At 39.3% G+C, this 24635-nt stretch overlaps 1 protein-coding gene across 6 annotated transcripts in view; it reads right to left on the minus strand.

Annotated features, from left to right (window-relative positions):
* Positions 1-24635, minus strand: part of esr1 (estrogen receptor 1) — a 267379-nt gene that overhangs the window by 115310 nt on the left and 127434 nt on the right. For all 6 annotated transcript variants that reach the window (XM_062956966.1, XM_062980464.1, XM_008116661.3 and 3 more), the window contains one exon: positions 11400-11590. In XM_062956966.1, coding sequence (XP_062813036.1) covers positions 11400-11590 — 191 coding nt within the window. The remainder of the gene's footprint in view (positions 1-11399; positions 11591-24635) is intronic.

Here is a 24635-nt window from a genome sequence, read left to right on the forward strand (position 1 = left end):
TGAAGACATATCTCTTCTAGCAGGCCTACCCAGTCAATTTTTAACATTGAATTTTGAAATTGCATCCTGTGTTTTAACCTTTGTTTTGTGTTTTAATACAGTGAAACCTCTACTTAAGAGCATCCCAAATTAAGAGTGTTTTGAGTAAAGAGCTGTTGCTCTGCTCAGGTTTTGCTTTGACATAAGAGCAGCATTTTGAGTTAAGAGCTAGCAGAAGGAGCACTAGTGTGAGAAGGAGCACTAACGCAAGAGTACAGGCTTTAAGGGAGCAGCCTTCGTGCCTCATGCTCTTATCCGCTTTGGGAGATTGCTGTCTGCTTTGCTCTTGTCAATTTTAAGGAACTTTAGGTTAGTTGATTTTTGTGTGGCTTCTATTCCTGGTATGTTTGGCTTCATGAAGAGGGAGAGGGAGAGAGAACAAAAGAGGAAAGGAGGCTAAAATGAGTACTGTATGAAGAAAATTATGCTTCTGCCTCTTCACTTTGTGTTTTGTGTCAATAAAGTTTATTGCACTAGCCATAGGCCATGACATCAATAACATACAACCTTTATAAACACATTCCAATGTAAAGCAAAACCCGTTCAAGATTTTAAAAACTAGTACTTTAAAATTTTGCTGGCAGAAACCTAGCAATAACAGCGTCTAGTCTGTGACCTCCTTAACCATCTCCCTTTCCCTATCTGGTCACCGGCGAGGTTTTTGCTACTCTGTCTCTGATCTTTTGGGCAGCGATTGCAAATGTAGCTACTTTTAGTGTTATATTTTTATCATAATCTGCTAGTAAGGCACCAATCACGGCAGATTCTTGCCATGCTGCCCTTTCTTCAAGGAGTGTTCCCAGGAGATTTTTTCTGGGGTCATTATACAAAGGGCAGTGCAATAGATAGTGAGTTAGATCTTCTTTTTCCCCGGCGCCACAAATGCAAAGCCTTTGGGCATGAGGGATCCCTCTGTATCTCCCTTCTAGCCAGTTTGAGGGCATTGTTTGGAAACGCAGGGCTGTAAAGGCTTTCCTCAACTCAGCTGACGTTAGGTCTTGAAGATATTGTTGGCAGTATTGGTCACTCTTTAGTCTGGGATACCATATAGAAAAACTTTGCTTTTTACTAATCTCTAAATTGTCGGCTGCATCCTTCTCAAAGATATTGTCCCTAATCGCCTTCTTGTCTAGCTGCATTAGAGTTGTTATTGACCCATCAAAATATTGATGGAGCAAGGCTAGCCAGGATTGCACCCAACCTCCCCGTTTAAACTGTTCCCTCAGGCATTGCTTTGCTATGCTCTCCTCCTCCATTCCTAGCAATCTCTTCCCATATGAGATGTTAAGCTTGTGCATTCTGGCCTTGAGTGAGGGAAGATCTAATTCCAGTCTTAACAAGGCGGCTGGGGTCCCCGAGGGAAGGGCTAAAAGAGCTCTTGCAAACTTGTTCTGGATGCATTCAACCTGTTCTGTGTTACCTTGCCCCCAAATTTCCGCTCCATATAACAGTTGGGGTAAAATTTTAGCGGCAAAAATCTTTACTGTGGGACAAACCAGTGAACCTCCCTTTGTTTTGCCAAAGGCTAGGATTGCTTTCGCTGACCTCCAGGCAGATAATTTGGCTGCCTCTATATGGTTCTTCCATTTACCGTTGTATGCGAAGTGTAAGCCCAGATATTTAACACTATCACACTGCTCTATTGAGTGACCATCCAATTTCCAGGTGTGACTTTGCTTCCTTTTGGAAAATACCATCACTTTGGTTTTTGAGTGATTGATTGTCAGCTTCTCTTGTTTACAAATCCTACTTAGTGACCTCAAAAGTCTCCTGAGACCTATTTGCGTAGATGAGAGTAGCACCATATCATCCGCATATAATAGGATTTGGATTCTCCTGTTACCTACTGCTGGGGGAAAATGTTCAGGAGAGCTCAACTCGGCCACTAAGTTATTCACGTAGAAGATAAACAAAAAAGGTGCAAGCAAGCAGCCTTGCCTCACTCCTCTTTTGGTTTCAATGTTGTTCGATAGCTTGCCTGATAGCCCTAACCTCACTCTTAGATCAGTTCCCGAGTATAGCTGGTGCAATAATAACAGCAGTCGTCTGTCCACATTCGTTTTTGCCAACTTTGCCCACAGACGTTGTCTATCAATTAAATCAAAAGCTGAGGTGAAATCCACAAATGCTGTGTAAAGGCAACCCTTTGGTTTCCTCAGACTATTTTGGATTAAGTGCGACAGCACAAAGCATTGATCTATTGTGCTTCTGCCTTGACGGAATCCAGCCTGTTCTTCCGCAATAATATTATTTTCCTCCGCCCAACTCTGTAATTTGTTTAACAGAAACCTACCATAGATTTTTGATACTACATCCAACAGACTAATTGGTCTATAATTGTGGGGGTCCGTCCTATTACCTTTTTTATATAGTGGAACAATTATACTGGTTTTCCACCCACTCGGAATGATTCCTGTCTGGTTGATATGTGTGAACAGTTTGGCCAAGATGGGGGCCCACCAGGAGATGTTACATTTGAACAGTTCTGGGGGGAGCATGTCCTCTCCTGGAGCTTTTCCAGCTTTTAATTTTTGAAGTAGGCCTTCCATTTCCTCAGAAGAAACTGGTGGCCAAGCAGGAGCGTCAATAGGTTCGGATACCTCTCCCGCTGCCTCCGGGTCGTCAAATACCTCTCCAAAATAGGCTTCCCATGTAGGAGCTGAAATTTGGGAATCTAAGTGGGGTTGCACGGACCTTAGCCCAGAATGTACCATGTTCCAGAATTTGCCCTCATCCTTTTGCCTAATTGCCAGGTCCAGTTTGCACCAATTTTGCCTGTTGAATTCGAATTTCTTCTTTTTTAGTAGGGATTTATACTATGAACGGATTACACTCAGACTTTTATAGGATTGTTCGGTCCCATTTTTATTGGCTGCTCTAATGGCCCGGACAAGGGTCTTTTTTTGGCTCCTGCATTCTGCATCGAACCAACTTCCTTTGCTGTGCTTGATGTCTTTAGCTGGATCTGAGTGAATCAGATGGGGTTTGAGGGAGGTAATAATTTGTTGATAACCTTCTATTGGGTCGATAGTGCTTTTGAGTATCTTGTCTCTGCAAGTTTCAAGAGTCGGTCCGGTAAGTAGGTCTAACATCTTTTCGCACATGGGCCCTGACCATTTGAGTCGTCTGGGACCCGTGGAGACCAGGTCCAGCGGATAATTATTTGACGCACTGTCCTGCTCTACTTCTGTTTTTATAATTAATTTGATTGGGTGATGGTCACTTTCTGGGCGCATGTCCACTTTAAAGGTATTGACTGCTGGTAACAACCCAATTGAGATTATAAAGTAATCTAGAACACTTCCCCGTCTTGCTGAGTGGTAAGTGTATAGTCCAGATGACTCCTCTAAATAGCTACCATTCATAATTAATAAAAAATGCTTATAGGCTAGTAAGAGTAATTCCAGCCCATTCTTATTAATTTTCACGTCTCTTGAGTTTCTGCCAAGCGAGAACTGGTTCTCTAGATAAAGCCCAAAATGCTGCGCTAGATCCTCATTTGATTTTCCCATCCTCGCGTTAAAATCCCCTCCTAAGACTATGTTCGTGTTTTCCAAGTCCGCGGTAATGTCCCCTAAGGCTGCGTCTAGTAGCCTCCATACCTCTTTGGTCGAAGACGTTGAGTTTACTGGGGGCACGTATACATTAATACACAGCAGAACCTGGTTATCCCTGAATTTTATCTCTACTGCTAAAACATTATTGTTCGTGTGGTTAATCATAATTTGACATTCAGCTTCTATCTCGACTGAAACAAAAACTGCTAAACCCCCACAGCAGCGCCCCCACTTATGTCGCCTCGAGGCAGCCACTGCAAAACTCCTAAAACCCTGCAAAGTGAGGTTTGGAGTATCCTCCACCCAGGTCTCCTGTAACATGATGATAGAGAACTCCTGTAAATATTCTGTGAACTCTTTGTCCACTAGTTTTCCCATCCATCCAGCAATATTCCAGGACAGGATCTTTAGCTCCTTTGCTGTTTTCATTTTTATATAGTTGTTCGGGCCTAAACTATTTAAATGTGACTGGGTGACTCTATTTTTGTATAGGTATGTAGGGTTCCCCTCTTTAAGGGCCTTTACTTTCTCTTTTTTTTTAGATACTATAGATGGAAAGAATTGGGTGATAGATGTCTGTTTCAAACCACAATTTCCGCTAGGTGTTGTGGTTTGCATCTGAGGCCCTACCTTTTCCGGCCTCCTGTCTGGCCTTCATGCTGTTTTAATAATTGGCCCCCTGTTCTCTTTTCAGTACTGTTCTCTTTTTCAGTTTGTGTGTCCCAAGGCCCTATAGTAAAATCTTTATCATGGGCCACACATGGGTTAATAGTTCAGGGTTTCACCACTATCACCTCAGGGGACAGGGGGAAGTGATTAGGGGGTGGGTCTACTCTTTCCTCCGTGTTCAAAAATCTCATCCCCAACCAGTCAATGTTATCCTGCACTTCCCTTTGCCCGACCCTTGCTCTGATCTGACCGTCATCGTTTAAATACTGTCTTTTGGAAATTATTTCTCTTAGGTGACCGCTTAACGCCTGCAATCTTTCTAGAATAGCCCATTGCTCCTTTCCTGGCAGGTTCACATATGTCTCAACCAGTAGCTGTTCCTCTGGGCAAAACAGGTTTTCCTGGCCGGGGGTATTTTTTCCCTCCATTGTGGAGCTGGCAGCTTGGGCCTCAAGGGGGCTCTGCAACTGTTCACTTCTCTCTGTCGTCGCTGATAGTTGTTCTTCAGAGTCCATTATGCCCTCTGGGGATCCTTGGTTGAAGATCTTCTGGAAGAATCTTGTTATTGTGATGCCCTTTTTTGCAAATAGGTCCTTAGCTCTTATGATGAACTTCGCTATATTTAGGTCAGTAAAAGAAACTATGGCATCAACATACAAAGGATCATTATACAAGAGATCAATCTGGTCTATATCAGTTTTATACAGCCCCCCTGGTAAAACCGTATTCACAAGACTTATCACATGGGACTTGCGATCATCCGGACTTGAGAGCTTTCCTGGCTTGGGAACTTTGATGAACACTATCTTGTTTGGTATGAGGACCAGGTTCCAGTTATCCCCAGAATGTTCTCTGTCGCTGGTCTTTTGCCTGTAGTTTTGTTGATTGGTCCTTGGCGATTTAGGTCCGTCTGCTCTCACTGTTTTTTTTGGGTTTCTGTCATCCTTCTCTCTTGACGTGTTGGGGTCCTGAGGTTCCCAGTGTGTTTGTGTTGCCACATTTATGTATTGGGGGCCTTGCTTGATTTTTCTGGATCTATCCATTTTCCCAACTTTGGAATCACTGTGGCTCCACTTTGAAGGGTCTTTTTTATTTGCCCTCTTTTTTGTTGCAGAAGTTCTTGAGGGTGGGATTAATGCTAGAAGTTTTTTTAATCCCCGTTTGCAATACCTAGTGCGCCCTGTTTGCTTGCATGTAATTTTGTGTTTCAACTTTCCTTTAATGTTCCTGGGTTTTTTTTTGCGCTTGCAGTTGACTGGAACTTGTTTGGTTTTATTTAGCTTTGACTGTTTTGCTCTTATTTCTTTCGGGCTGGAGGAGGCTAAGTCCTGCCTGATTGCGGCTGGCTTTACCATGTTAGATTCACAGGTGCCGGATAACTCTTCAGCTTTAAGTAATCTTGCTAAGGTGCACAGGAGCCCAGTGCTTTCTTGTAGGTATTTCTTTATTACCAGCAAATCATTTGAAAAAGCATTAAACTTAGATTCGAGGTGCAGGTATCCCTCCGTCCCTTCTTTTCCTTGTTGAAACACAAGTTGGGGAGGTTGGGGATGTTGCTGTGGGGAATTCTTGGGAGTAAAAGGTTCGAAATGCCCCTTTTTCAAGCATGGACCTGGGTGCTTTTCTGACGCTGGGTTCCAGCTTATGGGTTGTTTCACTGCAACTTTGGGATTCACAAACTCAGTCATCTCCTCAGCCAGGCTTCTCCCGCTCCCTGACTCCCCGGCATGACACCCTCCCAGCAAAAGCCCTTTAATGTTGCTCGGCCAGACCTCCAGGTCCTCAGCAGGCAAAACCTCCAAATCCACACTCGCGTTCCCTGGAACCTCCTCATCCTCAACCTCCTGCCGTCCCTGGTGAGTCTTTTGGGGAAGAATTGCGTCATCTTGGCTTGTCTCTGTTTTTTCTCTGTTGTAAGGGAGTGTAATGGCAAGGCTTTCTCATTATAATTTTTTCTTGTGTGAACCATACTTAAACAAGGAAAAGTTCAACTTATCTTACAACTCCGACGCTCCTCCACACCCTTCCAAAGCCGTTTCACTTCAAAGACTTTGAAGCTGCAAACACAGAACAGCTTTCTTCCTCTATGGCTGGCTGTTGCAGTTCAGTGCTCCTTTCTTCCATGTAAAAAGAAGCATACCAACACCGGTTGGGGAAGAAGAAGGGGTCTCCTCTCCTCCGGCTTCCAGGGGCGTCGGGTGGGACTCTTTGTGTTTTGTGCTTCCTTGCCACAATTTTGTGCCTTCACCATTTTAAAGCCGATCTTTCTTTTTTTTTTTTTGTTCCATGTGAATTTGCAGGTTTTGCCTTGCTGTTACACTGGCCAACACACATTTGTGTGTTTGCCTCAAATGTGCTTCCTTGCCACAACTTTGTGCTTCTACTATTAAAAAGTGAATCTTTCTTTTTTATTGTTCCATGTGAATGTGAATGTATACATTATGTGTTTTTTATAAAGTACATTTTCTTATTTTAAAACATGTAACAAAAATGGGGGGGGTTGGGGGCTGGAGCAGATAAATAGCATTTCAATGCATTTCAATGGGAAAATTCACTTTATTTATTATTATTTATATATAATTTTTCTCACCCCTGGGGGCAGGAGAGGTTCAAGCCTTACGCAAAGTATGCAAGTGCAGAATCCACGATCCTCTGGGGGGCGCCCTCGCATAATTTGCGTATAGCTCTTGAACCGCTCGTTGTGCCATTGCTTCTGCCCTCAGTTCTCCTCAGAAGGGCCTTTGTGCTGCCATTTCCCCCCCAAAGAGCCTTTTCCCACCCAAACGGGGCCCTTCAGGGGTGTGTGGCATGGGGCAGGGCTTCACTCCCATTGCCTCCCCTCCCTCCCTCCCACAACCACACATGCGCATGCGCACCCCGGGCCCTGCTCGCCCCGATCAAAAAGAGGACTGAGGGAAAAAGGGAAGAAGGAAGAGAAGAAGGAAGGGGGGAGAGAGAGGAGGAGGAGGAGGAGGAGGAGGAGGAGGAGGAGAAGGCAGGCCAGGGCATGCCTCTGAGCATGAGGCTCTTTGGGGCCTGGCCACTCCACCTGGGACACTCCACCTTCACCCCCACTTCCTGCCACAGAGCACACCCTGCCAATCATATCTATGAATTTCAATAGTATGGCATTTTCTCTGTTTTGACTCGGGCCCCTTCTATAATAATGATGATAATAATAATAATAATAATAATAATAATAATATGTATAATAATAATATATAATATAAAATAGTATATAATTATAATAATAATACCATAATAATAAAACAACAACAACAATAAAACTTTATTTCTATTCCGCCCTATCTCCCCAAAGGGACTCTTTATTATATATTATTATATTATTATATAATAATATAATGATATAATTATTATAATAATACAATAATACCATATAATATTATATAATATATAATATCATAATATTAAAGGAGGAGGAGGAGGAGGAGAAGGTAGGCCAGGGCATGCCTCTGAGCATGGGGCTCTTTGGGGCCCGGCCACTCCACCTGCCAATCATATCTATGCATTTCAATAGTATGGCATTTTCTCTGTTTTGACTCAGGCCCCTTCTATAATAATGATAATAATAATAATGATATAATAATAATATAATGTATAATTATAATATATAATAATATAATATAGAATAATATAATAAAATAGTATATAATAATAATAATGTTACAATAATAATAAAAAACAACAACAACAACAATAAAACTTTATTTCTATTCTGCCTATTTCCCTGAAGGGACTCTTTATTATATATTATTATATTATTATATAATAATAATATAATAATACCGTATAATATTATATAATATATAATATAATATAATATAGCAGTATAATTATAATAATAATGTAATGGTAATATTATAATAATGTAATATTGTATAATAATATAATATAATATAACAATGTGATGATTTAATGGCAATATTATTATAATATAATAATAATAAACCTTTATTTATATCCCGCTTTTCTCCCACAAAGGGACCCAAAGTGGCTTCCAGCTTGTTATAATGCAATTAAATGCAAAATAAAACCAACAACAATTAACAACAAATGCAATATAAAATCAACAACAATCAATGATAAGCAATTAGTAAAACATAAATAGAATCCTACAGTTGGAAGAGACCTCGTGGGCCATCCAGTCCAACCCCATTCATCCAAGAAGCAGGAAAATTGCATTCAAAGCACCCCTGACAGATGGCCATCCAGCCTCTGCTTAAAAGCTTCCAAAGTAGAAGCCTCCATCACATTCCAGGGCAGAGAGTTCCACTGCTGAACAGCTCTCACAGTGAGGAATTTCTTCCTAATGTTCAGGTGGAATCTCCTTTCCTGCAGTTTGAAGCTATTGTCCTAGTCTCCAGGGGAGCAGAAAGCAAGCTTGCTCCCTCCTCCCTATGACTTCCCCTCACATATTTGTACATGGCTATCATGTCTCCTCTCAGCCTTCTCTTCTGCAGGCTAAACATGCCCAGCTGTTTAAGCTGCTCCTCATAGGGCTTGTTCTCCAGACCCTTGATCATTTTAGCTGCCCTCCTTTGGACACTTTCCATCTTGTCAACATCTCCCTTCAATTGCAGTGCTCAGAATTAGACACAGTATTCCAGGTGTGGTCTGACCAAGGCAGTATGACTTCCCTAGATCTAGATACTATACTCCTATTTATGCAGGCCAAAATCCCATTGGAATTTTAAGGCACTGCCACAGTGTTGGCCCATGTTTAACTTGTTGTCCACAACAAATGGTACTTGTTCTTATAACTGAAATACACTACCACATTGTACAGACTTTCAGAATGAAAATAGGATTTATTCCAGGGATTGTTATTTTCATCTTAAAAGCTTTAAAAAGGATGAAAGTATGTAAAGTCTGTGTTGCAACATCTGTAGAGAATAGTGTAAATCAGGCATGGGCAAACTTTGGCCCTCCAGGTGTTTTGGACTTCAACTCCCACAATTCCTAATAGCTGGAAGGTTGTTAGGAATTGTGGGAGTCGAAATCCAAAACACCTGGAGAGCCAAAGTTTGCCCACACCTCGTGTAGATCTTCAAGTCTTCAAATCTTAGTTCAAGGTAACAAGTCTAGCTGTTTTGTACGTTCACTTTTCCCATCTGTGAAATGGTAATGTGGTCCTCATAAAGGTCGTAAGGTAATCTTCTCACTAAAGGTGATTTGTAGTGCTAAAGAACACAGTGTTCAAATGATCTGTGCAATTCATGCTGGGTTTGTTTCACTAAACATTATCTCTATTGTTTATTTGTTTATTATCCATCCTATACCTCGGGTGCAGGGAAGATAACAGTAACATTGTAAAAGGAAAAAAATATATGCAACTATATTACCAACCCATGGTTTGTAAAACAATGATCTCTGCATTCTCACTCTCTGACTCACATCTCCCCATCACCCCAATTTAAAAAGATTCTATGACAAGAGAAAAGAAAGGAGCATTTGTGAAGGAAAAGAAAAAGAATAAATGGAACCAGAAGAAGTAGAGGAGGAAGAATCTGTGATCAAGAGTGATAAGGAACAGTTTTTTTTAAAAAAAAGTGGAAAATATAAATGGACTCAACAAACATTATCCTATACCATCATAATCACTGCTACTTAGTTGTATGCCAATACTAATTAAACAGCGCACCCATTAAAGTCAAGAATGTGCTTCCCCATTGTCACTGGATTTTGATGAATTTTTAGGAAGAGAAATATCTATAATCCTGGGGAAACCATGGTGAGAGTGAGGCAGTTTTTTCTGGTGGCAGATTTTGGGAGAGGTGTAATTTCAAGGCAGCAACCAGCAGTTAGTTTTTAATAAGCATTATGGGGCATCCATTTGAAGATCTTTCTCTGCTAAAAGGCTCTCCCCCCCCCCCCCCGCCCCTTTAGAAAAACACTTTGCCCTGGCATTTCCACTGTTGTGGGCAAAATGGTACCAAAAATTGCTTCTTTGGAAATTCATGACTTCTTTGGATATTTTCAGGAGAACCCAAATCTCTTTGTCAGGGAAAATCAGTAGGACTGTGTGGGAACCTGCTCAGAACTGGACACACAAGTTTAAACAGAAAGGGTCAATCTTTGTAATAAAAGTAAAAGTATTGCTAATTTGGGAACAAAGACTGCAACAAACCAAAAGCCATGTATTGTTGAAGGCTTTCATGGCTGGAATCACTGGGTTGCTATGAAAATTTCAGGCTATATGGCCATATTCCAGCAGTATTCTCTCCTAACATTTCACCTGCATCTGTGGCTGGAATCTTCAGAGGTTCTGTGGCAGTGAGGCAAGTGGAGTTATATGATCTGTGTATCTACGTGTAGTGTTTTTAAACCTAAAGCTATTTCTGCCACTGAAATCAATGGAGCTGTCTAAATTGGAGGTGCAAAAAAGGATAACTGGACAGGACTTATATATGTGTGTGTGTGTGTTACACACACACACACACACACATTCTATTCACCTCTACCTTCTACCTTTTATTTTTCAGTGATTGGTTTGGGGGGAGGGCGCCAAAAATACTGCTTGCTTGCACTTGAAAATTACCTAGGGCTGGCCTTGCCTGGGGGGACTCAAAGCAGTGTCCAACATAATAATGGCAAAATTTAATGCCAAATATACATGTGAAAACTAAATCATAATATCTAAACAATGACATATAGCTATGAATAAAAACTATTAAGACCACTGAAACATGAAACATAAACAACATTGAGATATGAGTGTTTGAGTTAAGAGCTTGATCATGGATCAAATTAAACTCTTAAGTCAAGGTATCACTGTATGTGTATTTTATAGAAATTTGTTTTAATATGTGTATTCTACTGGATGTTTTTATGGCGGTTTGTTTTTAATTATATGATGCCCTGCCTTGAACCATGAGGAAAGGTAGGTAAGAAATATATTATCATAATAATTGTCATCATCATCATCATTCACAATCAACAGATAGAAAGAGACAGCTTCTTAGCCATTTAATTCATATGCAAGTGTTGCAAACTCACCCTGAGATCCCAGGGTATTGAAATGGCTTTAAAAGCAACAGTGCCAACATAAAAAGTGCTAACTAACTCTTGATGACAAGAAGAGAGGCAATCAGTGGTTGCCAGCAATTTTATTACCTTGAATACTTCTTTTGAAGAAGGCTTTGCAACCCTCACAAGACCAAACACCATAATGGTAACCTGAAGCGTAGTCATTACACACGGCACAGTAGCGGGTCTCCTTGGTGGATTCCATGGGCAAACTTCCCTTCTCACTGGTGCTGGACATTCGCTCCCTGCCGTTGTGACGTCTGTTTTCCGAGCCTGGCCTGGAAGATGAACGTTCAGTTATAATCTTGGCACTAATATGCTATTGTGAAAATTTGTAGTTACTTGCCTGGCTTAAAATATGAATTTGCTAAATATTTCCTTAATGTCATGTAATGCTTGCGCACAATAAGCTGAATTATTTGAAGAATCAGAGCAGCTCTATTATGTTTCACAATCCACAGTAACTCCAGAAAATCCTCAGTTAGTGATGTCGAACACTGTGATTGGCTTCTTGTTAGCTTCGACAGTATATCACATGTTAGTATTGTTAGATATTATAAAGAGCCTTTTTACAATATTGGGATTTGTTTATTTGTGCTTCATCAAATTGTTCTGTTTGCTCTCCTAATCAATAGAGGATATTTCCAAAAATTCTGATTTGCTGTAGTCAATGTTGTTCATGTCAATTCTATCCTAGAGGATGATTCACAAATACCCCACATTTTGACCTGTTGTTACCAAGTTGCTTAGGAATAAATAGGAAACATACTGATTTACACCAATTTATTTATACAATAGCTCAAGAGTTGACATTGGAATAACTGGGTTTCTGTGACCTTTTCCCAGGCAAATGTTTTCTCTTTCCAAAATATCCTCAGTTGTCCCCTTCAAAAGCTTTCAGGACCTGCTATGTGTGGGAAAATTGAATGGCCATGGATAGTTTTACTATTATACTGCTTTTATGGTTATCTTTTTAGATGAGAATTTTAAAAAGCAACCTAGAGACATAATAATACAGGTAAAATATAAAAATAAAGGAAAAGAAGTCTAGAAAAAATTAACTTCAACATCTCTATAGAGTCCACCATTATGGAACTACACATTATTTCATCACATTTATGATTTATGTGTATCAATCCAGATTAGGGACTCTTGTGGTCAATAAGCAATCTAATAAACATTAAAATATAGTAATAAGTACACATGATCTTGCAAAAACTTGTATTTTTTTCACAATCACAAAATAACTCAAACACAGAACTGTTCCTAATTTTTTAATGATTTTAAAAATTATATAAATTGCTTTAGTAATTTTGAATTTTTTTAACTTCTTGTATTAATGCCATCTGTCTGCTTTTTCCATTTTCTGAAGTCTGCATAAATATATTCATATATTTAAACATAAAATAATTAGCTAGCAAGGACTGTAGATTAATTATCTAAAGTTAAAACTTTGCTTAATCTCTCTTTTACCAAACTACAAATAGTATTATTTGTACTGAAAGGTTTTTTTCTGTTTACTGATCTTGTAAATAAAATTGTGTCACCCAGAGACACAATTTCCTATCATGATATAATATAAATATAAACTTTGAAAATACACTGTGTTAAAATATGTATGAGTCTTCATTTTTTCCTAAAACAGGGGTTTATTGTCACAGCTTGGAAGAACAGTAAAACTCTGTAGAGAGAATGCTATATTGCTGAAAAACTATCCTCCATATCCCTTTAAATGCTATCAGACAGTTCCAAATTTTCCTGAAAGTAACTGGCTATCATTTGTTCTTGGAGTATAATATGTCAGACTCCAAGTTACTCCTAAAAGTGCAAGATCTGCTTAATAAGATTTTGCTTCAAAGTAATATTACAGAACTGATCAGGAATTTAAAGTAGCCCTGTGCTAACGTAATTGTCCCAGGTATTTTGAGGATGAGGGCTGATGGATCTATGTCACTGGGGATGTGAATCCATTCTAGATTTTAGTCTGAATATTAAAGGAGTTGTCAAAACAGCTGAACGTTATGTGGAAAGTGGGGTTCATTACCTTGGAATGATAAGTTAAAATCGAGAGTGGCTTCCCTGTCTCACTACAACTGCCATTGCTGTACTACAGGGCAGAGAGCCGGGGAGATCTTCTCCAAAGAGTGGATAAATCATTGGTGAAAATATGATCTCAGATGTTTGAGTGAAAGAGGAAAGCTTGGAAAACTTTTTGAATGACTTACAAAGTTCTCCAGCCAGCATGGCTTGTGATTCTTGGAACTATCCTCAAAAAAAAAAAGCATCTTTTCCAGGTTTTGTTTTGCTGTTTACTGAAGTAGCATCTGGACTGCTAATCACTCTCCCCAGAACATTCACATGTGAAAAATAATATCCCAACCATATCAAGACCATCCCTAGGAACATGGCTATAGATTAGAAGGCAGATCAGAGGCCATTAAATAGGCCTTTTCTAGTTGCTAAAGCACTTTACTCTGATATGTTCCCAGTTACCCCTTAATGGACATGGCATCTTAATCTCTACATCTTGAGTCCTGGCACAGTAAACTCGGTTTGTCTTCCAAGCAACATTTTTCCAACATGAGAATCTCAAACACAAAGGACAGCTACAAAGGAGTCTTTAAGAAGCAAGCTTCTACTCTAATGTCTCAGTCTTCAGTTGGACTTTAGATTCTTCACCCCTTGGAAGGAATATTGAAAGGTACTTTGCTGAAACTGAAGTATAAGTTAGAAAAATAGTGGCAACTGGTGGCTCCTTGTACAACCAGCCTTCCACACTTCCAGGTTTTGGATATGATTATTCACAGATTGGATTAAAAATGTTCTCCTGGGAATTGTTAGATTCTCCAGTGCAATTCTCTGGTAAACATCCAGTGGAAGTTGACAAAACAGTCATGCTGGAAGACCTAGAGATTCTTAGATAGAACACCTCCCTAAGAATATCTAGTTTCTCCAGTGAGATTCTGTTATAAATTTTCAACAAAAGCTGACTATAAAGTCAAGTTAGAGGATCTAGGCAGAGTTTCTCTAACTGTGCTCCTACAGATCTTTTGGACTTGCTGCTACTGCTCAATCGCATAGTCGTTTCTGACTCTTCGTGATCTCATGGACCAGTCCACGCCAGAGCTCCCTGTTGGCCGTCGCCGCCCCCAGTTCCTTCAAGGTCAGGCCAGTCACTTCCAGGATACTATCCATCCATCTCGCCCTTGGTCAGCCTCTCTTCCTTTTTTCCTTCCATTTTCCCCAGCATCATGATCTTTTCCAAGCTTTCCCGTCTTCTCATGATGTGGCCAAAATACTTCAATTTTGCCTCTAATATCCTTCCCTCCAGTGAGTAGCCGGCCATTATTTCCTAGATGATGGACTGGTTGGATCTTCTTATGGTCCAAGGCACTCTCAGGATTTTCCTCCAGCACCAAAGTTCAAAAGCATCTATATTCCTTCGCTCAGCCTTCCCTATGGTCCAGCTCTGGCAACCATAAGTTACTATGGGGAATACCATTGCTTTGACTATGCTGACCTTTGTTGCCAGTGTGATGTCTCTGCTCTTCACTATTTTGTCAAGGTTGGCCATTGCTCTCCTCCCAAGAAGTAAGCGTCTTCTGATTTCCTGGCTGCAGTCTGCATCTGCAGTGATCTTTGCACCTAGAAATATAAAGCCTGTCACTGCCTCCACGTTTTCTCCTTCTATTTGCCAGTTATCAATAGGTGTAGTTGCCATGATCTTGGTTTACGTTTAACGGCAACCCAGCTTTTGCACTTTCTTTTTTCACCTTGGTGATAAGGCTCCTCAGCTCTTCCTCACTTTCAGCCATCAGAGTGGTATCAACTGCATACCTAAGGTTGTTAATGTTTCTTCCATCAATTTTAACTCCGGCCTTGGAATCATCAAGCCCCGCACGTCGAATGATGTGTTCTGCATACAAGTTGAATAGGGAGGGTGAAAGTATGCAGCCCTGCTGTACTCCTTTCCCAATCTTGAACCAGTCTGTTGTTCCGTGATCTGTTCTTACTGTGGCGACTTGGTCTTTATACAGATTTTGGACTTAAGCTCCCACAATTCCTAACAGCTGGTAAGCTGGTTGGGATTTCTGGGAGCTGAAGTCCAAAACACCTGGAGGAACATAGCTTGAGAAACACAGACCTAGAGATTCCTAGAGAGTGTCCTTTTGGGTAAAATAAAGTGTTTTCCTTTTTACTTCAAAGTTTTTCACTTTTGCCTCTAAACACAGCAAATGTGGAAGTCTAACTGTACACATGATAGTGAATCCATTCTGAATTTCTAGACTCTGAACTATACAAAATACTGAACCTATTTTGTGAATAGTGGCCAGCCATTATTAGGATAGCTCCTTTGAACTCTGAATTAAAATCCAGAGAAGATTCATTGTCACACTCACATTAATGCCACAACTATTATTTCTACCATTAACACATTATGAGTTGTTCATGATAGGTTGGGAGTTATTTCAAAGACTTCACTGAAAATGTCATGCTTGTGTGGAAAGTATGTAGAATTAAGAGTGGTGGCATCATGCACATGTTCCTAGATATATCCCCAAAAAAAAGGCTAACTATATAGGCATGTGCGATCCATGAAAAGAATGGTTCAATACTCGCTTCAAAAGTAGGGGGCACTGGCGCTTCACTTCTAAAGTCATTTCTGAATTTTGAAGCAAAAAATTCAAAACTTTCCAAAACTTCCGAATCTTCGGATATACTTCATTAACGGCAGATGCGCATGCACATAAAGGAAAACATTATCGTCAATGGGAAAAATTGAGGGGCATCTCTCTCCCTCATTTTTGAGCTATCCTAATGAAATTTGCTACAGTGGTATAACACAAAAACCACTGTTAGCTCACCAAATATAAGAATGTTTGACTTATCCTCAGATTTTTGGTGAATTTTTAAAGTTTTTATAAAAAACATTTTTAATAATAACAAAAATCTGTTCCTGGTTTGAAAATGTTATTTCCTGTTTCATTAGGTTGTTTTTACTTTGAAAGTCATTGTTCTACTTCAGAAACTTTGTTTTTGTGGCTGAAACTTTGTTAAATTGGTGGAGAGAGACTCAACAAACCATAATGTGCTATTTTTTATAGGACGATGTCCCATGCACAAAGACAAAGTTTTGGCAGTGTAAAGTTTTTCCATGTTTCTATGTCAGAACCAATTACGAAATGGCATTTATCACCCAGGAACAGAAATCATAGTACACCATCAAATTACTCCTGACAGATGGCCATCAGCCTCTGAATAAGGAAATCTGTTCCTGGTTTGAAACTATTTCATTGAGTTTTCTGGGGCTGAGAGTGTGTGACTTGCCCAAGATCACCCAGTGGGTTTCCTTGACTGAGTGGGGAATGAAGCCACAATTGTAGTCCAACTCTCAAGCCACTACACTACACCCTAAAAGGGGCCCACTGTTTCTTCCTATGAGGCTTAGCCCACTTCTGATGTTACACTATGTCTTGGAAAAAACCTCAGTCTTTTGTTTTTTATGAATGCTCCCATGAGAAAATGTATAAGGATGTGGGTGGGTGAACTACAATTCCCAAAAGTCTTGGTCAACCCTCCCAAAACTCCCCCAGGATTCACAGCTGGCCATATTGGGACTGTGTGTCAAGCTTGGTCCAGATCAGTCACTCTTCTTCTTATCCCAGATTATATGGCAGTGGGGACTCATATAATCCAGTTTAAATCAGATAATCTGGGATCAGATCCTGGGATATAGGGCAGTGTAGATCCATCCTGATCAGTGATTACTGTTCCACACTCTATCCCAGGATCTGATCCCAGATTATCTGCTTTGAACTGGATTATGAGTCCACACTGCCAAGTAATCTGGGATAAGAAGTTAATCTAGGAATGGGTTTCTTCCAATGGGGCTTGGCCAGCTTCTAACCAGGAGTGGATGGGGTTTACACATGTCACATACACACAAATATAGAGTTTTAAAAGGAATACAGTAGAGTCTCACTTATCCAACATAAACGGGCCGGCAGAACGTTGGATAAACGAATATTTTGGATAATAAGGAGAGATTAAGAAAAAGCCTATAAAACATCAAAATAGGTTATGATTTTACAAATTAAGCACCAAAACATCATGCTACACAACAAATTTGACAGAAAAAGTAGTTCATTACACATTAATGCTATGTAGTAATTACTGTATTTACGAATTTAGCACCAAAATATCACAATGTATTGAAAAATCTGACTACAAAAATGTGTTGCATAATCCAGAACGTTGGATAAGTGAGTGTTGGATAAGTGAGACTCTACTGTACTACTAAAACATAGATTTAAAATGCAACCTTTTCCCTTCCCAGAATGATACTATTATATATATTTTAACGTGAGTCCCTTTGCGTCTCAAATCTAGAGAGAAAAGTGGGGTGCCAATAATAATAATAATCATCATCATCATCATCATCATCATCATCATCCGAAAATACATCACACAGTCCTAAACGCTTGGGAAGTGTTCGACTTGTGATTTTGTGATACAAAATCCAGCATATCTATCTTGTTTGCTGTGTCATACAATGTCGTTGTGTCAATAATAATAATAATAATAATAATAATAATAATATCAGAGTAATTTAAAATAATAGGGGGGAGTTGTGGAAAATCCTTAGCAGGGTGATAGTTTGCTTTCCCTGCCCATTTCCAATTTTCTTCTCCCCCTGAAGTGGAAAGTCAGTCACACACACATCAACCTGGGTGGAGAGTTCTAGTTTGGGGTTTTGCCAGCACATTGTAAGGGAGATCCTACAGAGATTGCAAATCCAGGTTCCCTCCACTTCTGCAAGCTAGTTTAAGAGTCCCATAGAAACCAACCACTCCAGGACAGGAAAGGGGATTTAGCAACAGCAGCCAGCCAAGGCTCCTGCTTGCTCCACTTCTGCAAGATGGTTTAAAGAACCCCTTAGCAACCAACCATTCCAGGATGGGAAAGGGGATTTAGCAACATCAGCCAGGCAGCCAGCTGCCACCAAAACAAGCAAGGCTCCCTCCACTTGCAACCCTTTGCAAGCCACAAACTGCTTGCTCCACTTCTGCAAGCCGGTTTAAAGAGCCCCATAGCAACCAATGACTCCAGGATGGGAAAAGAGATTTCTCTCCTGAATAGCAATGATTGGTTGAATTAAAACACTTTCTCATATATCCAAAGGTTATCCGAAGGTATTTCAAGGTATGGGCACCAATGCTTCGAATTGGAAGGTTAATTCAGAAGCACCAAACCACCTCGGAACCCTGTTCAATATTAATACGATTAACAAATTTATAACGATTAACGACTTTTCACTCAAGCCTACTAACTAATTACCATACTACCAGATATTTGCTTATTATTATTATTATTATCATCATCATTTTTGTTTTTGTTTTTATCCAATCTTTCTCTCCAGCTAACCATCTACATTAGACAAGTTTAAAAAGTGCAATACAAAAGTTTTAAAAGCCATTAAATAATAATAGTGTGGTAAAAACACAAAATTAAAATACAGTAAATACATTAAAATGGCTTAGAGAAGCACCAGAACTTTCCCTTTCAGCCTTGCCAAGAAGAGACAATCCATAAAGAGCAGTTAGCGTGGAGGTTTAGGATTGACATAATCAGAAGCAGACACAATATTCACTCAGGGAAATAAATGCCCCCAGCATTTATCTATCTAATTGCAGCACATAACGTATGCTCACTTCCAATACTGATTTTTAAAGTCTTCTCATTTAATTTGCTACTAACTTTTCCTTCTGACATTCTTTTAATTGCCTCTGACCACTTCTTTCCCTTCACTTGCATAAAACATACACAGAAATGGTGAAAAGGCATCCTAAAACAATACAATATTAAACTATTGTGTTTTGTATCACTTTTTCCTCCTTTAATTTGATTTTTTGTTAATCATCATCAAAAGATAATGTGAAATATAGGCCTAGTTTTTCTTTTGTATGGATGCATAATGACTATATGTTATCTGTATGGAGGTAGTTCTGGGCTAATTAAATTCTTGAAGGGAGCAATAAGTAATTTTAGCTTCAAGAAAGCATTAAAAATGCAGAGTTTTCAAATATTATTACTCCTTCGGCATTATTCTGTGCAAAATTTCCATGTGGGTTTAGAAAACACGCCTGACCAGAAAATACTATTTATGTGCAGAATGACTAATTGCTGAGTATAACATGTTATTGTCTATGCAGAATGTGCTGTTTTCAATGCAAAAAAAAATCGCCACATGTGAATTCTGACCCAATTTCAGACATTCTTGTCTGTCCAAGATTCTTCTTGTCATGGTCTCCTGATACTCATGAAACATATTTTTCAACCATGTTTTGCATATTTTCCAAATTATTTCCATGTTTGAATGGCCACACTATGCATCTTTCTCAAATTATGGTATATTAGAAGTTGAACCAGTATGGAAAGAAAACCAAGTTCACAGGGGTATGTTTGAAAAATCTGCTGTCCTCAGTTACCTGTGTAGATGTGTGTGCGGACAACCAATTTATATATATAAAAACAAGATAGCTTTAGTTTTGTGCTAGAGGGAATACGACCATCAACTGCCTTAATAGCCACCAAGCAAGCCACAAAATGTTGTTAGTCATAACAAACAGCTTCAGAATATCCAGTAACTAGTATCCAGCTGGTGCATATAATGAAATATAAATGAATCTTGTTTCTGGTTTATTAATACTAAACATCATTCAATAATGAATAGGAACCCATTTTAAATCAGAGGTATTCTTTTGTCTGGCTGCAATAATTAAGCCATTTGTATCTTACATTGGGGTTACAAAGTTACCGACAACTCTGGCAAAATCTCAACTCCTGCAACTCTGAGGCATAGAAGTTACTATTTACCTCATCAGATGGACCAATTTGCCTGGCGTACGCTGCTTCCCCTCCATTTTCAGCACAGAGCCCTTCACACAATGCACAGGCATTTCTGGCCAGGCTCCATGCTGAAAAGGGAGATGAAACAGTGCATGCCACCACTGCGGCAACACAGGAGCCTTCCTGTGTTGCCTTCCCAGCAAGGGAGAGAAGCCAGGTGGCAATGTTTCCCCCATGGGATAAGGGCAATGTGGGACTTCTCCTCATAGCCTGCCAGGAGCCAATCCATGGGCCTTTTTGATAATATCCTGTGATGAAGCATTCATGTTTTCTATACTACAACAAGGAACAAAACCAAATACTGCTTGTAGACTGAATTGCTGCAGTTACACATCCAAAGGAGTTGGGCATGATTCAGAAAACTAAACTAAACAAAAGCTGACAACTTATGGCTCAATTTTATTCAATACTTCCTTTTTGATTTGAGCTGCTGTGCTTCCCTCTCTGTCTTGAAAAGTTGACTGCCACAGAAAGGTGCTTTTCTATACCTATAGTTGTCACGTTACTCATGGCAAATCAATTGATGGCTCCAAAGCCAAATATGTTAGATAAATGTGAATAGATTTAGTTAAGAATAAAGATGAGAAAGTTCTGTTGTCAACTCCAGGGCTCTAAAATCTCATCAATATGTATTTTTGCCTCAAAAAATGAAAGTTTCTGTATGACCCAAGAAACTAATTGGACTGCAATTTTGCCTTAAAAACATACTTTTCATCCATCTCCAGAGCTACTTCAGGTCAGGCTGCTTGGTGATGTTATTGTTTTAAATTGTAGTGACCATCTGCAGAGACTTTAAAATAATGTGAAGAAGGTTTGGCATAGCAAGTGGACCATGCAACACACAGCCCACACTGTGCCAGCACCTTAAATTCATCTCAGTCAGTCAGTAGCCTTTATTTCGGTCAACAAACCATTGGCTAGGATCAAGTTACAGTACAATGATGGAATACAACATTTGAGTAATTTATACATTGCATTTGGCTTATGGTTAATAACAAGTGTCTGCATTCTATATTGGTTATTTGGCTATCTTTATAATCTAAAAAAAACTGATTACTGATTAGTAAAACGTCCCCTAGATACTCTTTGTTACACTCTCAACACTATATTCATCTGACAATCTGGGTTGCTGTGAGTTTTTCAGACTGTATGGCCATGTTCCAGTAGCATTTTCTCCTGATGTTTTGCCTACATCTACAACAAGCATACCCAGAGGTTTGTTCAGAGGTCTGTTGGAAATAAGGCAAGTGGAGTGTATGTATATCTGTGGAATATCCAGCATGAAAGAAATAACTTTTATCTGTTTGAAGCAAGTGTGAATATTGCAAACTGGATTAGCATTGAATAGCCTTGCAGCTGCAAAGTCAATCAGTGAGGCTATTTGCATAAAGGTAGCCTGGGTGTTGTTGCCTGGGGGCATCCTTTGCTTGGGAGGTGATAGCTGTCCCCTGCTTCTCAGAGGTGTTCTTTATTTACTGTCTTGATTCTGGTGTTTTGTAATACTTGTAACCAGATGTACATTTTGATGGCTTCTTCCTTTCTGTTGATTTAAGCCTTTTTCTTATAAAAGAGCACGCAGAACTGAGCCTTCTTTTATTATCTTGCCTTACCAATAGATTGGTGTGGTAGTACTCCTTTAGATATTTGGCTTCAAACAGTTTGGAGCATTAAAGGTAGATACCAACTATTAGAAATGGGTTCTATAGCAAATTGACAACCAATGTTGCTACTCCAGAATGCATGATTCCACTAAAATAAATGATCCAGAATTTCAGCATCCCCACAAATAACACACTGGAGGTTACTAAACTATATTTTTCTGTTCTAGTAGTCCTCATGATTGTTAGATGAATCTTGCCAGAGTACACCAATTGTGGAAAGGCTGCAGTAAATCTGATAAAGATGGTGGATAGCCTTTTAAGCCTTCAATGCTACTTGGGCTCCAACAAATAACATTGGATTCCGGAAAATCCCCTGCAATGTAGATTTACAGAGTGAAAACACATCTAAAACAGGTTGTACACCACTTTCCTGGAATCACCAAACTACAGTATCTTAATTGGCCCATCAAATGAGCCCCATGTTCATGTAGCATGCAGTAGATGAGGGAGAAGGGTTGTCCAACTTTCAATGCTCTGTTTCTTTGTACAATTTTCAATGTGGAGTAAACAAGTCTAAATAGAAAGTGAGAAGTTACTTGTGGGTTAGGATATCATATTATCTGGACAACCAGTACTACATCTATCAGTTCAGGAAGCCAAGGGTTTGTGCCTTAACTCTTTGAGGTTTGTGACACCAACAAAAGTAAAACACAAGATTTCCTTTTTCCAGATGCGATAGTAGGGAGCTTCTTGAAAAATTCAATACTCTCAGCACATAACTCAGAAACAGCTTGGATCTCAAGGTAAGTAGTTTTCTGTTGCTGATGGAGTCAAAATTGTATTGCCTGGATTTTATGACAGGCCTCTGCCTTTATTGATATCCCTGTCTGATCTTGGAAATAATAGAATCAGTTCTAGTTAAAACTTGGATGGTATACTGCCAATGAATACCAGGTGCTGTAGGCTATATTTCGGAGGGAGGAACTGGCAAAAACCTCTCTGCTTTCTTATGTTTTCTTTCTTGCTTTCTTGTGTTTTCAAGACTTCAAGAGGCTCACTTGGTCACTGTGTTATAATCTTATCACTTCTTGGTAAAAAATAATAATTTAACATTATAATTTAAAACTCTGATTTACTGTTTTATTATTTTATTTTATATTATATTGCGATATAAATTGTGAGTGAAATCCAAACCACATAAAGTATGTTACATGGAGTAAATACTTTTGATAATTAATCAAACCATCTTGAAGCATTCTGAATAGATATTTTCTGCTGATCCAGAAACAAAATTTCTATACCTCCTGCTTGTGCAAGGAAACAAATAAGTCACTTGAAGAAAGAAAGCAAATTCTTAATTCTGTGAAGCATTAAGTTACAATGCCTAATGGGGAAACTCTCACAAGAGAAAAGAAGAAGCAAGCAATGGTCACACATAAAAATAGCAACTTTGTCAGGTACAGCATATCTGTGCCATGCACTCCTGCATCACACATGCACACAACCACAGTCATGTATGTTTTCCTTCCCTTCTTAGTGAGTAGGGATAGGATGTTCTAATCCTTTTCAGCTTGAATAACTAGTTCTTATGTTGTTTTTTTCATCTTTTGTGATTGGTACTGAAACATGTTTTTCAGCTAGGTTAGAGGGAAAGGCACATGAAGCTGCATTAGGAAATGCCTCTCTTCCCATCATGCTCTGAACAACACTTAACTCAGCTGAGGGCAGAGGGAAGGGCTTTTGGCACTGTGAGCAGCTGGGCCAAGAATATAGATGACAAGATTGGCAGATATGGGTTATGTATGTACCTTCAAGTCACCTATCAACTTATGGTGACCCCATGCATTTCATTTTTTTTAAGCCAGGAATACTCAGAGGGTAGTTTTGGTACTTCCTCCTGTTGAAATATAGCCTGCATCACTTGGTATTCCTTGGTGGTGGGGAAGAATGATGGCATTTTGAAACCCTCCAATATGAATTCTGTCGTCCTTCCATGAACATTTTCTTGGCTCCCAAATTTTGAACATTTCAGTAACAAAAAACTTCAATTGAATTTTCCAAGAAAAAGAATAAATAAAGTTATCCAGGGAAAGCAAACATAGCAAATATAAAAATCCTAATTGTAAACAGTTTTTATTGTCTCTGTTAGGAGTGCTAGAAATTTGGGGGTTTTCCAAGGGACAGAAATTTTAATTGGGAAGTAGAATTCTTTTTAGCAAGACAATGCCTTTGCCACCACTCTGTAACTAACTACAGCCCTGCAATTTGGTACCTTGCAAAACCTTTGTTTAACAATTTCAGTTAATAATAACTTCTTGTCTAAGGACAAGTCCTATACTGCATTAAAAGTGAAAATCCTATGTGTGTTTGCCATATACAGATCAATACAGCTGCCTGTCTTTTTGGATTTGCCTTGGAAATGCGGTTACATGGAGCACACCCACCCTTCAAAAATTACCAGCAGACTACAAGTATTTAAGTGGTCTAACTAGATCAGTCCTGAAACAAGAAAATTGCCACTTGTTGGAGAAAAAAGTATACAAACCCATTGACCTTACACTTGCACAAGCATGCTATATCTGTCCTTTCCAAGCTGCTATGAACTGGCCAAACTTCTTCAAGTCTGGACTGAGGCTCACAAATCACTGAAACCTTAACCAAAAGGACAAACTCATGGGAACTTTTATAGAGTTGAGTCATCATTTACTGTGGGATTGGCCTGTCATCTAAAAGAATTAATATGGTATGATATGGATTCCCTCCTGACATAAAAAACATTCTAATAGATACATTGGAGACAAGCAAGTGTTTT

This window comes from Anolis carolinensis, chromosome 1 (genome assembly GCF_035594765.1).
Source record: "Anolis carolinensis isolate JA03-04 chromosome 1, rAnoCar3.1.pri, whole genome shotgun sequence".
In the NCBI taxonomy this organism is placed as follows: Eukaryota; Metazoa; Chordata; class Lepidosauria; order Squamata; family Dactyloidae; genus Anolis; species Anolis carolinensis.